Raw genomic sequence first — 14,584 nt, 5'->3', positions numbered from 1 at the left:
TTCATTATCAGATAAGTTATATAAATCCCAATAATTAAGTCCCTAGAATTAAACTTGCGGCAAGGGACTAAAATTAGACTAGCGAAGAGTTTGAAAATGAATTTTACTTAATGCTAAAATTTGAAAAAAGATTATTTTTTTAAGAAATATACTGAATTTGCTTTCTAAAAAAAGCAAAGAAAAAAAATATTTTTTTTAAGCAATAACAGTTTAAACAAACACTGCTTATTTAATTTGAAAATATTCCTTTTTAACAAATAAATTTAAATAATCGATAATATGTTTTAAAAAGTTGTGAAGAAATGTAGAAAAGAAAGTCAAAATAACATGTTAATCTTACTTGTGAGAACCGTGACCTTTATTAATTTTGCTCCACGTAACAATATGAATTTATGCTTTGAATATTCGGAAGGCATAACGCATAAGTCTATCTCAACCTTGATCACTGAAGGTTACAATGTTCATCAAGAAAGACGACGATTATTAGAATCGAGAAACTAGTATTTATTCATACTATAACGTTATATACCTTCCTCAAAAGCCAAAAAACAACACTAATGAAAAAAATCACCCACAACACAGTTACACACAGCTTGCAACTTATCAAAAAAATGTTATTTTAACAATACATTCTCATAAAACATTTTTTTTTCTTATTTCTCTTTTCGTCACATCACCGATCTCATTTTAAACTTGTCTTTTATTTTTATTCCTTTTTTTGTTGTGAGAATGTTGTTAAAATAGCACTACTCTTAACCCCAAACAGAATTTCTTACTACTGGCAGGTATATCACTACCAAAAGAAACTCCACCCAAGCAACAAAATCATTCACCAACCTACAATTCTTTAGATTCAATTATTTCAATGCCCTCCAATTTTCTATCTCAAACACTTTAATTTAATCCCTGTATAAGCCAGGTTCAAATGCCTTATCTCATAGCATCTCTTTAAAGTTAAAGCCTCAGCAATACATTCTCCAGAAACACCCTCACTATTGTAAACTGGGGCAAATGGAAACAATACATTGCTGATACATTCATCATATCTTCTCATAACTATCTATAGTCTTCAAAAACCCTCACTTCTCAAGTTTTCAAACAACATCAATTGGGAAAGATGGAATTTAACAAAGTAAAATGAACTACACCAGTTTCCATTTCTTGACTATCCACAACATATAGCACAACATTAACAACCATTAACAATTCATAATAACAAGTATTATTAGTGAAAGTTTAGAGTGTTAGACCTCTACTCCTTTATATGCAAAATGCAAGAAAAACAATTCTACTATATTTTAAAAGAAATATTTTCAACAGTTTAAAAGTATATATTTAATGACTGGTAATGAACTCGCATGTATATGTTGATTGGTAAGTATACTAGATAATTATCATCACCTAATTTAGTTAGTTTGAATCTATGCAGAAATTAGATTAAAAAGCACCAAACAGTTGAATTTTATTTCATGTAGGATTCGTTTAGTAGAGAAGATGGAAATAGAAGGATTTTTTAATTAAAGTAGAGTGTAGGATGTGTGGGTCCCACACAATTTCCCTTCCATTTCTCTCTTCACCCACCCTATTTCTCTCCTACCAAACACACCAATAGGCTGCCGCACCAGGGTGATATATGCAAATCAATAAAAATGCACATGAGAAAAGAATGACTGATAAAAAAACCACCAAACAGTAACAAGAATAATCTCCAATCTTCAGAATGAAATGAAAAACAGTGTATTAATCTCACCATAGGATGAAATGAGATACCCAAGTATCAATAACATAAAAGAAATCAACAGGAAATACTCAAGGAACCTACTGTTTCCTTGCCCAAGCCTAAAGCTGAATTTCTTAATGACTAATTGCCTACCTCCCCTTGACTCCTCAATCTCTCTATAACAGAATCCTCTCTAGTATCTACCTCTGGATTCTTCGCCACCTTTTCCCCTCCTAGAATATACTTTTAACCCCCTTAGTTTCATAGTTCACCTGCTGAACCGATAATATTTCCTTGTCCTTAAAATTATTGAAATCAAGGGTCTCATCAAACTGCTACAGATCAAACCACTGGTGTAGTGTTTTACCATATTTTAGTTATCTACAATATAAACAGAACTAACAAGAAGCAAGAATGGCTGCCAGAGAAAACAAATTGTAGTGTCTAAAACAGAAATTTCAGCTCTAAACCCTAAACCAAGTACCGAATTGCTCTAAACCAAGAAAGAACTATTGTGTTCTAACTCTCCATGTAAAGAGTGCCCTCCATGCACATCCCAAAATGCATTTATGTGCTATAACAGCCGTTACAGATGCTGGATCACAACAATATGTATATATTTTCAAAGCATGGTTATGATAAGTTGCTAGCTACTGTCTAATCAATTAATCAAAGCATGGAATCTACACATTGAAACTTTCAATGTCTTTGTATATCAACATGTGAGATGGAAAGGAAAAGCTTTTACAAGTCCAAAGCTTCCAAAAACCAGAGCAAAAATGCCTCCAATAGACAAGGATCTACTTTAAACATTTCATTTCATTCAATATATAATTTACTGGAAAGAGATTGTTGTAACATCCATAAGCAGTTTTAACAACAGAACTAAAAAAAGTGAACAAAAGCAGTTTATTTGACCACCTAAACAGGGCAACAGGAAAGGGGTTGGAGAAAAGCCAAAATGCTAACACAAGCCATTGTCCTAACCATCCATTTTCAGAATAGCAACCTAAGCCATGACTGTGGATATTCAACAGTCAACACTATCCACAAGAAATATGTCAGGCATCATTAAACATTTGCTACCTAATGCCCTCTTTCAAATCCAATGCGAGTCCTACCTGAACCTCCCTCATTACCATCCCGCATCGATGATCCAGCACTTGCCCTCATAGTCCCTCCACCACCCACTTTCTCCATGGCCTTCTTACCCTTCTTCACCTCAGTCAAGAACTGATCCAAACCAAATGGATCAGCCTCCTCATTCTCAAACTCAACCGGCCGATCCCTTGGACCAGCCCTCTCAGAAGCCCCAGAAAACCCTTTATCGGGCTTAAACCTATCAGTCTTCATAATCTTCTCCAACTGCTCATCCGCACCTCCATAAGTCTCATCATCAATATTCTTCTTCGGCCTATACAATGTGGAAAGTGTGGGCTGCGCAGTAAACAACCCATGCTCATACACATTGTACTGATCATCAGTGGCAAACCCAGACGCAATTCCCTTATCCTGGTTAAACAGCCTCTCATCATACATAACCTCAGTACCCGGCTTGGTAGAAGCCATACCAAGAGCAACTTTTTCACTGATATCACGATCCCTATCGCGCGTAATCTTGCTCCTCTTCCCCATAGCAGCATCCTTAGCCTCCAATCTTCTCTCCCTCTCCCTCTCCTTCCTCCTCTCCTCGCGAATTTTCTCACGCTGCATCCTCTCCTCCCTCTCATCTCTACTCTCCTTCACAAAACTCCTCTCCCTCTCCCTCTCCCTCGGATTCTCCTTCTCATGATCATAATCAATTCTCATATCCTCCTCATCCACAGGCACAGACGGTGGTGCCGCTGGTACAACCCCAATTCTCTCCCCTCCAATTCTCTCCGACCGCGCCTTCTGTGCCAATGCCCTCAACTCCTGCTCCTTCCTCTCCTTCTCCTTCAACATCATCTCCTTCTGCACCTTAGACCTCATTGCAACCGCCTCTCTCGCCTTCTGCTCCGCCACATACAGCGCCTCCGATAATTTCGCAAAATTGTCATTAATCTGAACCTCTTGAAGGCCTCTCCCATCAGCAGCAAGCCTCTTATCAAGAGGAATAGTATAACCCTTCGGATTCTTCCAATTCGAAATACAGGGAGGAATCTTCCAATCCTGCTGATCCTTCACCGTCACAGGCCGCGGCGGCGAGTGCATCACCGGCACCGGCGGAGACCCCGACGCCTTGGGAACACGCTTGTGCTTGAACTTCGGAGGCTCAAGAGGATCCACCGCCATCTCAACCATCCTAATAACCCTCTCCTTAGCACCCGAATTGAACGCCGCGGATTGCTGTGAGGGTTTGTATTTTATATACTTCGCATCGGTGTTCTGCTTCGGAACGTTCTTCGGTTGCGCAGCGCTTAACCTAACGTTCACAATTTTCTCCAAAGCGGCCTTGGTCTCCTGCATCGTTTCCTCGATCTGTTTCTGCGTTTCGTCGTCGGAAACGTCGTCGTCTTCTTCGTCGTTCTTAAGAAACTTAGGAATGAGATCCTTCTGCTGCGTGTAGACAATTTTTCGCGCGTTCTCGTTTTGCTTCACGATGGCATCATAGGCGACGTTGCCGTTAGCGTCGACGGTGACAGGAAGGATTTTGGATCCAGGTTTGGCGCCGGACTTTTCTCTTCCCATGTCGAGAGGATACTGTGCCACGTGGATCTCCGGGAACGCGCCGCCGTCGCCGAAGTCTTCAATTCTCCGGGGGACGAAACCGGCGCGCTTCAGGTAGGGCGGAACGGGCTTCTGCTTGGCGGCGGCGGTGGCGGCGGATTTCTCCTCCTCCTCCGAGGAGAAACGCTGCTTGAACCATGGATCGTTGGTGTGGTCGTAGTAGGCAGTGGAGGAGGATTTCGCAGGAGGAAGAAGCTCTTTGAGAGTGGCCATGGTGATTCTGTGGAAATTCAGAAATCGAAAACCATAGAAGGATAACCTAATTTGATTTCAGAGGGAAAAAGAAAAACCCTAGACGGTGATCTTGGGAGGATGGGAACATTAGTTTTTTAAGTGTTTATTTTAGGTAAAATTATAGGCAAATTTACTCAAGGGGGTTGCTTTTGAAAACTATTTACGGATGAGGGTTTCTTTTAAAACAAATTATCGGGGGGTCACTTCTGGACGTTGGTGCCGCCATTGACACTGACAGGAAGCTTGAACTGCAAGTGGCAATGGCGGGATAGGCTGACTAGGAGAGAGGGGGAGAGGGGGTACCGCCAATAGCAATGGCGGGATAGGGGGAGAGAGGGGGTACCGCCAGTGGCTTCTGCGGGATAGGGGGAGAGAGGGGGTACCGCCAATGGCTTCTGCGGGATAGGCTTGATGGGACTGCACCTAAGGTTCACGTGTTCAGGCTTTCACGTCTGTGTTTCAGTTCTGAAAAGCCTAAGCCTGCACCTAGGGTTCACGTTGAAGGCTTTCACAGTCTGCACCTTGCAATGTTTAGTTTTCAGTTCTGAAAAGCCTATACTATATAGCATGTGAACGTTAAAAATTTTTGAACGTTGAGGTTTAAGTTTTCAGCTATAAAAAAAATGAACTCATTCTTTACGCTTACACAGCTTAGTGAGTTTGCTTTCTCTTTCTTTCTTCTTGAGTGTGAGAGATTATTGTGTTTGTGTTGTGCTTGCTGTGCTGTGCTTTCATCCTTCAAGTGCCCTTAAATTCCTGGTAAGTATTTTCAAAGTAAATATGTTAATATATATTATAAGTTTAAGTTAGTTAGTATTAGTATTAACAAAAATTCTAAGTTAGTTAGTATGTAAATAGTAGGTTAGTTATTATTAACAAAAGTTCTAAGTTTAAATTAGTTCGTATGAGTAGCTATTGTGTTATTATTTTTTACTTATTAATAGATATTCCAATGTTAGATTAGTTAGTATGAAAATATTATTTGGTTAGTTAGAATTAAAATTTTATTTGGTTATTGTTATTGTATATATTGTTAGATGTTATTTGGTTATTGTATATAATATTTTAGTATTAGTAGTAATTACAGCATAGCATAGAATATTATTATTAATTTTTTTTATCAAAGAATGAGAATTTTATTATCAATTCTAGAAATATCTGTAAAATAAAATATATTCTAACTCAAGAAATATAAAGTTTTCTAAAATAATTATTCTTTCTTATCAACTTGTTTCAATTATTTTTCTAAATTTATTTTATTTGTATACTACATATGTTGTATAGAATCTAAATTAATTGTATTCTTAATTATTCGTAGAATTAAAATATATGATGTACTTTTGCAGGGGGGTTGACAAACTAATTATTCTTATGAGTTTTAAATAAGAAATTATTTTATAACTTAATCTCTCCTCAAAAAATTGTATGAGTAAGTATAATTGAAAAGAATATTATATATTTGTTTAGTTAGTATAAAAATATTACGTGTATATATATTTAGTTGTTGTATATATTCTTAAATTTTATATATGTGATATTAGCTTTTGTAGTATTAGGTATATATTTAGACGGATGATAGTTTAGTCTAATAAATATATATACATGCATGATACTTTAGGATGACATACATAATATTAGATTTTTTAGTATTAGGCACAAGTTAATATTAGCTTTAGATATATATTTATAAATTTTAGACACACGTAAATTTTTAGTTTTTGTAATATTAAATATTTGACACTTAAATAAATAATTGTAATATTAGACACTTGACACACGTAAATTTATCTTTTTAGTATTATAATTTTGTATTTTAAATAAATGAGTTGATAATTTAATATTATTTGAGTTAATTATTTTTTAGTTAGAATGGTATATATATTATTTGTTAGTTTTAATTTATACGTTAATATTATTTGTTTTAGAAAATTTACGTGATTAAATATATGATACATTGTACATTATTATTATTTTTGTATATATATTATTGAAATGATTTTTTGCATTTTAATATTTGTTTGTATTATAAATAATTTGTTAGTCCATATTTTATTCAATTATTTATTTGTTAATTGTAGAAAAAAAAATTACTAATAAATTAAAGTTTTCTTCACATGTATTTTAATTTATGTATAGAATATATTAAAAATTGGCCAATTTGATTTTTTACAAATTTATTGTTATATATTTAAAGTTTACTAATAAATTAAAGTTTTCTTCACATGTATTATATTTTATTTTGCAGTAGCAATGACATCTTCATCATCATCTTCATCACATATTAACATTAAATCTGGCCCCATCCATACTAATGTATTATGGATGCAACCTAAACATGTTTCAGAACATGTTTGGAATGGGTAAGAAGAAAGGAAATTACATATCAGACGAGTTGTCTCCACGTATCAAGGGAAAGAACAAAGTCCAGAACAAATTTTTCCTTTTCTTCAACAATCTGGTTTCGGGTGGATTATCAAGATGGGATACTTAAAAATAAATGTCTCACTAATTAGTGCTCTGATAGAAAGATGGAGGCCGAAAACACATACGTTTCACATGAGATGCAGAGAGTGTACTATCACTCTACAAGACGTCTCTGTGTTGTTAGGTATAAGTGTGGATGGTTTACCATTAATCGGTCCAACAAATCTTGATTGGGCTGATTTATGTGAGGAATTATTGGGAGTCAGACCACAAGAAGGTGAAATTAAAGGTAGTGTGGTTAAATTAAGTTGGTTGGCTCACCATTTTGATCAAATTAATAATGACGACGACGAAGAACAAGTACGAAGGTTTGCCCGTGCATGGATACTGAGATTTATTGAAGGTGTCTTGTTCGTTGACAAAACCAATAACAGAGTTTCACTAAGGTACCTTCAATTTTTACGTGACTTTGAAGAATGTAGCAGATATGCATGGGGAGCTGCTGTACTTGGTTTTCTATACAGAGAGATGTGCAGTGCCACCGATTATAAAACTAAATCAGTCGGAGGTATGCACATCTTACTACAATTGTGGGCATGGGAACGATGTCCAACCTTGGCTCCAAAGAGGACTCCTTCCCAAATAGAAAATATACCACTAGGGCACAGGTCAGTCATTTTTAACAGCGTCTTTCATTTCAATAGAATAAATGGTTTTAGGGTATATTAAATTTTATTCTTTGTAGGTGGCTGCGACGTGGAAACCAACATATCGGCAATGATGATGTGAAAGTTTTTTGTCGCAAGTTGGATATTATGAAACGTCATGAGGTAAGAACCATGCTACTGTATTTGTAAAATACAAAATTATATGTCTTATTTTACTACAATGTTCACAACTATGTTGTTATATGCAGTTTGTGTGGGAGCCTTACCCATCAACCGTTATATCATTGTTGCCTCCCTTTTGTTTAGTCGGAAGTCTCGCGTGGTACGCGGTGGTGCCACTAATTTGTCTTCAAGTTATTGAGTGGCACCAACCGGACAGAGTGTTGAGACAATTTGGGATGCAACAACCAGTTCCAGAGTCTCCTTCACAACCCTTAAACATTCATGGCATAACATTAAAAGGGAAACATGACGAAAATTGGGGGCAATTGTTCGCCCCAATGATTCAGCAGTGGAATAATCGCCATGCATTTAGGGTCGACGCTTATCCCCGACAAGAAGGCCTATTGAGTTTTAACTCGGACTACATGGTCTGGTATAGGCGAAAGACAAAGATGTTTGTTGACCCAGAAAATGCAAAGACGGCTACATTGGTATTTTTTAATTTTTTTCAAATTTTAACTTGAACTTTTATTTAATGATGGCCATTAATTTTCTTACCCTTATAAATGCAGGCTGAAGTTGCGGAGACATTACAATACATGGTGTCTCCTCAAGGGAGGAATACATGGACAATTGATGATCTCGTGCCTTATGTGGAAAAAATTACAATTTTATCCGAAGAGCAAGAGAGAGTCACTGAGCCAGTGTCACATGGTCCCGCATCAGAGCGTCAATTTCCCGCACAACAGTTTCACATGCTTCAGTCAAGTATTGAAACTCAGGGGATAGACAGAAGAAGGGACACTGTTGAAGCGGAAGAATATTCCCAACAAATGGCGGAGCATGGCCATGGAATGTATTACACGCCACAAACATTTGCTGAGTATCTCACACAGATGTATCAGTATCCTTTTCAGGGTCATCACACTGATACTTCTGCAAGCCAACAATCGTTCGGTGGTTTTGCGGAAACACAAGCTCATTTTTCATGGCCCACAATGACCCCTTCACAGCAATATCATGGCCCAATTCCAACACCTAATGCCCCGTTAGGAACACAATGGAATGTACCGGGACAAATACCTAATACGGGTGACTTATTCGGTGTTGATTTGCGTCACGCATTTTCTGCGGAGGCTGACGAAGAAGAAGCGGGGAGGCATTGGGGCAGAAGAAATCCTTATCGTCAAGCACGAAGATGAGATCGACCATGTGGTACATCCTCACGACATCAAGGACACCAAAATGAATGATTTGCATGTCTCCATTTATTAAGGCTTTGTTGTATATTTGTAATTTGACATTCATGGCGTAATGTATGATATTCAGTTTATTAAGGCTTACTTATGGATAGAATTTATGTCGCGTATCAAACTATAATAATCAATGAACCCTAAACCAAATAACAAAGGTAGCCAAAAGGAAAAAACTAATGTTTCTAAGTAACGATGAACTTCAATGTGAACTAAACCCTAACCCATAAAACATAAAAAGTAACACATAACCCTTAAAATAGAAAAACTAACCCTAACCCGTAAAATATAAGCACTTAGCCCTAAATTGTTATGAACTAAACCCTAACCCAAAAATAAAAAACCTAACCCTAACCCCTAAAAATTAGCCCTGACCCTAAAATGTTCAGAACTAAACCCTAACCCTAAAATAGAAAAACCTAACCCTAACCCCTAAAAATTAGCCCTAACCCTAAATGTTCAGAACTAAACCCTAACCCTAAAATAGAAAAACCTAACCCTAACCCCTAAACATTATACCTAAGCCAAAAATGTTCAGAACTAAACCCTAAACCCTAAAATAAAAAACATAACCCTAACCCCTAAAAATGAGCCCTAACCCTAAAATTTTCATAGCTAAACCCTAACCCTAAAATAAAAAAACTAATCCTAACCCTAAAAAATAAGAACTAAACCCTTACCCTTAAAAAAAGTAATTTTATTTCAACTTCTAAATGTAATTTTATTTCATTAGAAGTACACATTCAAAATTTTATTTCAACTTCTAAATGTAATTTTATTTCCCTAAAAAATAAGAACTAAACCCTAACCCTTAAAATAAAAAACCTAACCCTAACCCCTAAATAAAAAAATTAACCCCAACCCTAAAATAAAAAAACATAGCCCCAACCCCTAACAAATAAGAACTAAACCCTAACCCCTAAAAAATAAGAACTAACCCTAACCCTTCAAATAAAAAACTTAACCCTAACCCCTAAAATAAAAAAACATAGCCCCGACCCCTAACAAATAAGAACTGAACCCTAACCCCTAAAAAATAAGAACTAACCCTAACCCTTCAAATAAAAAACTTAACCCTAACCCCTAAAATAAAAAACATAGCCCCAACCCCTAACAAATAAGAACTGAACCCTAACCCCTAAAAAATAAGAACTAACCCTAACCCTTCAAATAAAAAACTTAACCCTAACCCGTAAAATAAAAAAATTACCCCTAAACCCTAAAATAAAAAAACTTAGCCCTAACCCCTACAAAATAAGCACTCAACCCTAACCCCTCATAATTAAGAACTAAACCCTAACCCCTCATAATTAAGAACTAAACCCTAACACTTCAACTAAAAACTTAGCTCTAACCCCTACAAAATAAGCACACAACCCTAACCCCTCAAAATTAAGAACTAAACCCTAACACTTATAAAAAAGTTAGCCCTAACCACTAAAATAAAAAAACAGTAACCCTAAACCCTAAAATAAAAAGAACTTAACACTAACCCCTAAAAAATAAGCACTAAACCCTAAAATAAAAAATAAGAACTAAACCCTAACCCCTAAAAAACTTAGCCCTAACCCCTAACAAATAAGAACTAACCCCTAACCCCTAAAAAAATAAGAACTAACCCTAACCCTTCAAATAAAAAAATTAACCCCAACCCTAAAATAAAAAAAACTTAGCCCTAACCCCTAACAAATAAGAACTAACCCCTAACCCCTAAAAAATAAGAACTAACCCTAACCCTTCAAATAAAAAAATTAACCCCAACCCTAAAATAAAAAAACTTAGCCCTAACCCCTAACAAATAAGAACTAACCCCTAAAAAATAAGAACTAACCCTAACCCTTAAAATAAAAAAACTTAGCCCTACCCCTACCCCTAAAATAAAAAAACTAAACCCTAACCCTTAAAATAAAAAAACTAAACCCTAACCCTTAAAATAAAAAAACTAAACCCTAACACTTAAAACATAAAGCGTAAACCCTAACCCCATAGTTCTAAACACTAAAACCTAAGGCTTAGACCCTAAACACTAAACAAAAATACTTAGACACTAAACCATAATGACTAAGTCCATAGTTTGTCATTGTAGATAGTTAAAAAAAACTAAGGTAGACAAAATACTTAGACACTAACGTTTCTAACTAACGATCAACACCAATGTCACTCAACCTCGATTGATCCACTCCATTTATTTCAACTTCTAAATGTTATTTTATTTCATTAGAAGCACACATTCAACAAAAAGTAACTGACGATTTCATTGAAGACCAACAAGTAAATACATTGAACAAAACCTAAAGCAATACAAGTCAGTCATGTAACATACATAAATCAATTAAATGAATTACTCCCACGGCCAGATTGCATTGGACATCGGTGCCTATTGTGCCCTTCAGCTCCACATCTACTACATTTTTGTCGGTGGTCAGATGGTTCGACACAATCCATCTCATTCCTTATCCTTGTTGATTTTGGCCGACCTTTCGCACGAATTGTAGTTGGGTCAGGGATTAGTGCCCATGCCTCATCAGAAGGACGAATTGCCGCTTCATTCACAAGAGGCCACCACTGTGCGGAGTATGCTTTTAAGATGTGCTCATTGGTGTAAACAACATCTATATATTGGTAGTAGTTCATGCTCACGTAACCACAAGCTGCAATAATGTGTGAACATGGATAGTGAAGCGCAGAATACCTTCCGCATTGACAATAATGACCATTCAAGTTAACTGCCCATTTTTGTCCGCCACGTTGCGTAATAGGATTGAAGGTCTCCTCTACTTCAAACCTTGTCGAGTGGATATCATACACGGGAACGATGTGCGAACAAGCTTGTTCTTGATTTTTCCTAAGTTCTGTAACAAGCTTAGAACAATAAACTTGGCCTTCTCTTAATTGTCTTTGGGCTTGGCGACCACGATCAACAAAGTACTTTCGGCACCTACTATATGTTGACTTGACCAACGCTGTTATTGGAATGCTGCGACAATCTTTCAACACCTTATTCACACATTCTGATAGGTTGGTTGTCATGTGACCATATCGTCATCCAGATGTATCGTAAGTCATGCTCCATTTTTCCTTTGAAATGCGATCAATCCATCTTGCTATGGCTGGACTCAGTTGACGAAATTTTTCTAAGTTTTGATCAAACACATGCTTGCAAGGAGTGTACGCTGCATCAAATTTGTTATCATCAAAAGTTGTACGTAGACATCAAACTCAAATTAAATTAATGTATAAAATAAACCTTACCCAATTTCTTGAACATCTCTTTTTGTTTCGCGTTGTTGAATTTGCGATTGAAATTGCTAGCTATGTGTCGGACGCAGTACACATGATATCCGTGGGGAGGTTGCCAACCAAGATATTCGTTAGCAACAACAGACTTTATACTCGCGTGACGATCAGATATTAGACAAATTCCATTCTTATCTGTGACGTGTTCACGCAAGTGGGCCAAAAACCATGACCATGCTGTTAGCGTCTCGCCTTCGACCACGGCGAATGCTAGAGGAAGAACACCACCATTTCCATCTTGCGATGTGGCCATTAACAGGGTCCTACGGTATTTGTCGTATAAATGTGTGCCGTCAACTTGTATGATTGGCTTACAGTACTTAAAAGCCTCTTTGCATTGACCAAATGTCCAAAATACTCGATGAAACTGACGATGTTCGCGACTTACCCTATTACCAACAATAAAATCGTCATGTAGTATTTGAAAGTAAGAGCCGGGAGAATGATTTTGCATGTGTGTTAGCCATGACGAGAGTTTCGCATACGACTCTTCCCAATTGCCATATTCAATTGCAATCGCCTTTTGTTTGGCCATCCATGCTTTTCTGTATGAAATCTTATAGGAAAATTCACTATTTATCCTTTCTTGAATCAAAGAAATTTTTATTGATGGATCTTCTCTGATCATGCCTGTAATTTAAATAATAAAATCAAATTACAAATTAAAATAACAAATAACACAAAAGTAGGATAATATGAACATAAAAAACGTACCTACTACGCAAGTTGCAATTAAATTTGAATCAAGCTTCTCATGGTCTTGTGTCATAGTCATATTTAGACATGTGTGCGGTCCACCCCAATGTGCCACTTTCCATGCATCAGTTTTTTTGGATAAAATTGCCCTCATATAAAAAGGGCAAGGAGACTTTTCGGTGTTGTTGGGGTAACAAACGATATATTTGTGTGATTTCGTTTCAACAACCTTAAAAGTTTGATGCACCTTCATCACATATTGTTTCAGTGCATTTTTGACCGCATCTTTACTGTCAAAATCCATGCCAACATATAATTTTTGTCCAACATTAAAAGTCGTTGGCATGTCCAGACCACAAATGTCCTCCTTGTCCGGATGACTCCAATTGATATTATTATAATGCATAGCATCATTCCAAAATGGATTTTGAATTTGTGGTACACCTAATAATTTAAAAAAAAATCATGTCAACAAACTACTCCTATTTAGTTACCATTAAATACAATTCTCATAAAAAGATAGATGTATTCAACTAATTTTGTATTTCACAAACATTTACCTTCGCTTGGGTGAACAATTGAAACTGGTTCAACGATGTCAATGACTTCATCGTCTGTATCAGATATTTCATCATCACTATCATCTTCATCGAAAGACTCTTCAACGTATGAGTTAGATGCAAGGTAATCATCATCATCATCATCTTCATCATCATGTAAATTGCTTATATTTCTTGGCAGTTCCGACTCATGATGAGATACATTACGTCCACATGACGTAACAGAATTTGCAGCATGAAACATCGAACCACCAGCAACATCCTTTTCTACGTACAATTCCAGAACTGACATTTGTTGTTGTTGTTGAAAACTTTCGATCATAGTTTCAACATCTTCGTCATCACAAATTTGCAACGCAACATATTTTCCTGAAACTAAAAATCTACAACTTATAGTAGAAATAATTTCATTATTTTCTAACTTTACCTTATCTCCAATTTTTTTTTCAAAGCATTGAAACTAATTCCGTGTTTAATCTGAATGACCTTTTTACTGCCTTCAAATATTACACCATCATTGTCTTCATATACTCTTCCATTGAAATACAACACTGTAATAATTGAATTCATGATATACCTACATCATCAAAATTAAAAATAATTAATCATAACAATAGTAGTTTTAAAATAAATAATTACTCATACTAATTTTATAATAAAAATTCTAATTAAAAAAATTAATTCACTTAAACTTTAGCTTCAAATATTAGTCTAACAAATAAAATCATTACTTCAATTAAATATAAAATATTTATTTGCTTCCTCTATTAAACTTAAACTACACATTCATACTTTATTCTAAAAAAAAGTACTCTAATTAAATAATTTATGGAAAATTCCTCAACTTCAAAAAAATTCCAA

General features: G+C 35.8%; 1 protein-coding gene across 1 annotated transcript; it reads right to left on the bottom strand.

Annotated features, from left to right (window-relative positions):
- Positions 1–2,521: 2,521 nt before the first annotated feature.
- On the bottom strand, positions 2,522–4,780 carry LOC100783576 (SNW/SKI-interacting protein A). The gene has a single exon (XM_041010283.1). The coding sequence runs from the start codon at positions 4,640–4,642 to the stop codon at positions 2,807–2,809; it is 1,836 nt and encodes a 611-aa protein (XP_040866217.1). The 5' UTR covers positions 4,643–4,780; the 3' UTR covers positions 2,522–2,806.
- Between the last annotated feature and the right edge of the window lie 9,804 nt (positions 4,781–14,584).

This window comes from Glycine max, chromosome 16 (assembly GCF_000004515.6).
Source record: "Glycine max cultivar Williams 82 chromosome 16, Glycine_max_v4.0, whole genome shotgun sequence".
NCBI classification, from domain to species: domain Eukaryota; kingdom Viridiplantae; phylum Streptophyta; class Magnoliopsida; order Fabales; family Fabaceae; genus Glycine; species Glycine max.
This window is presented reverse-complemented; position numbering and strand designations above follow the sequence as displayed.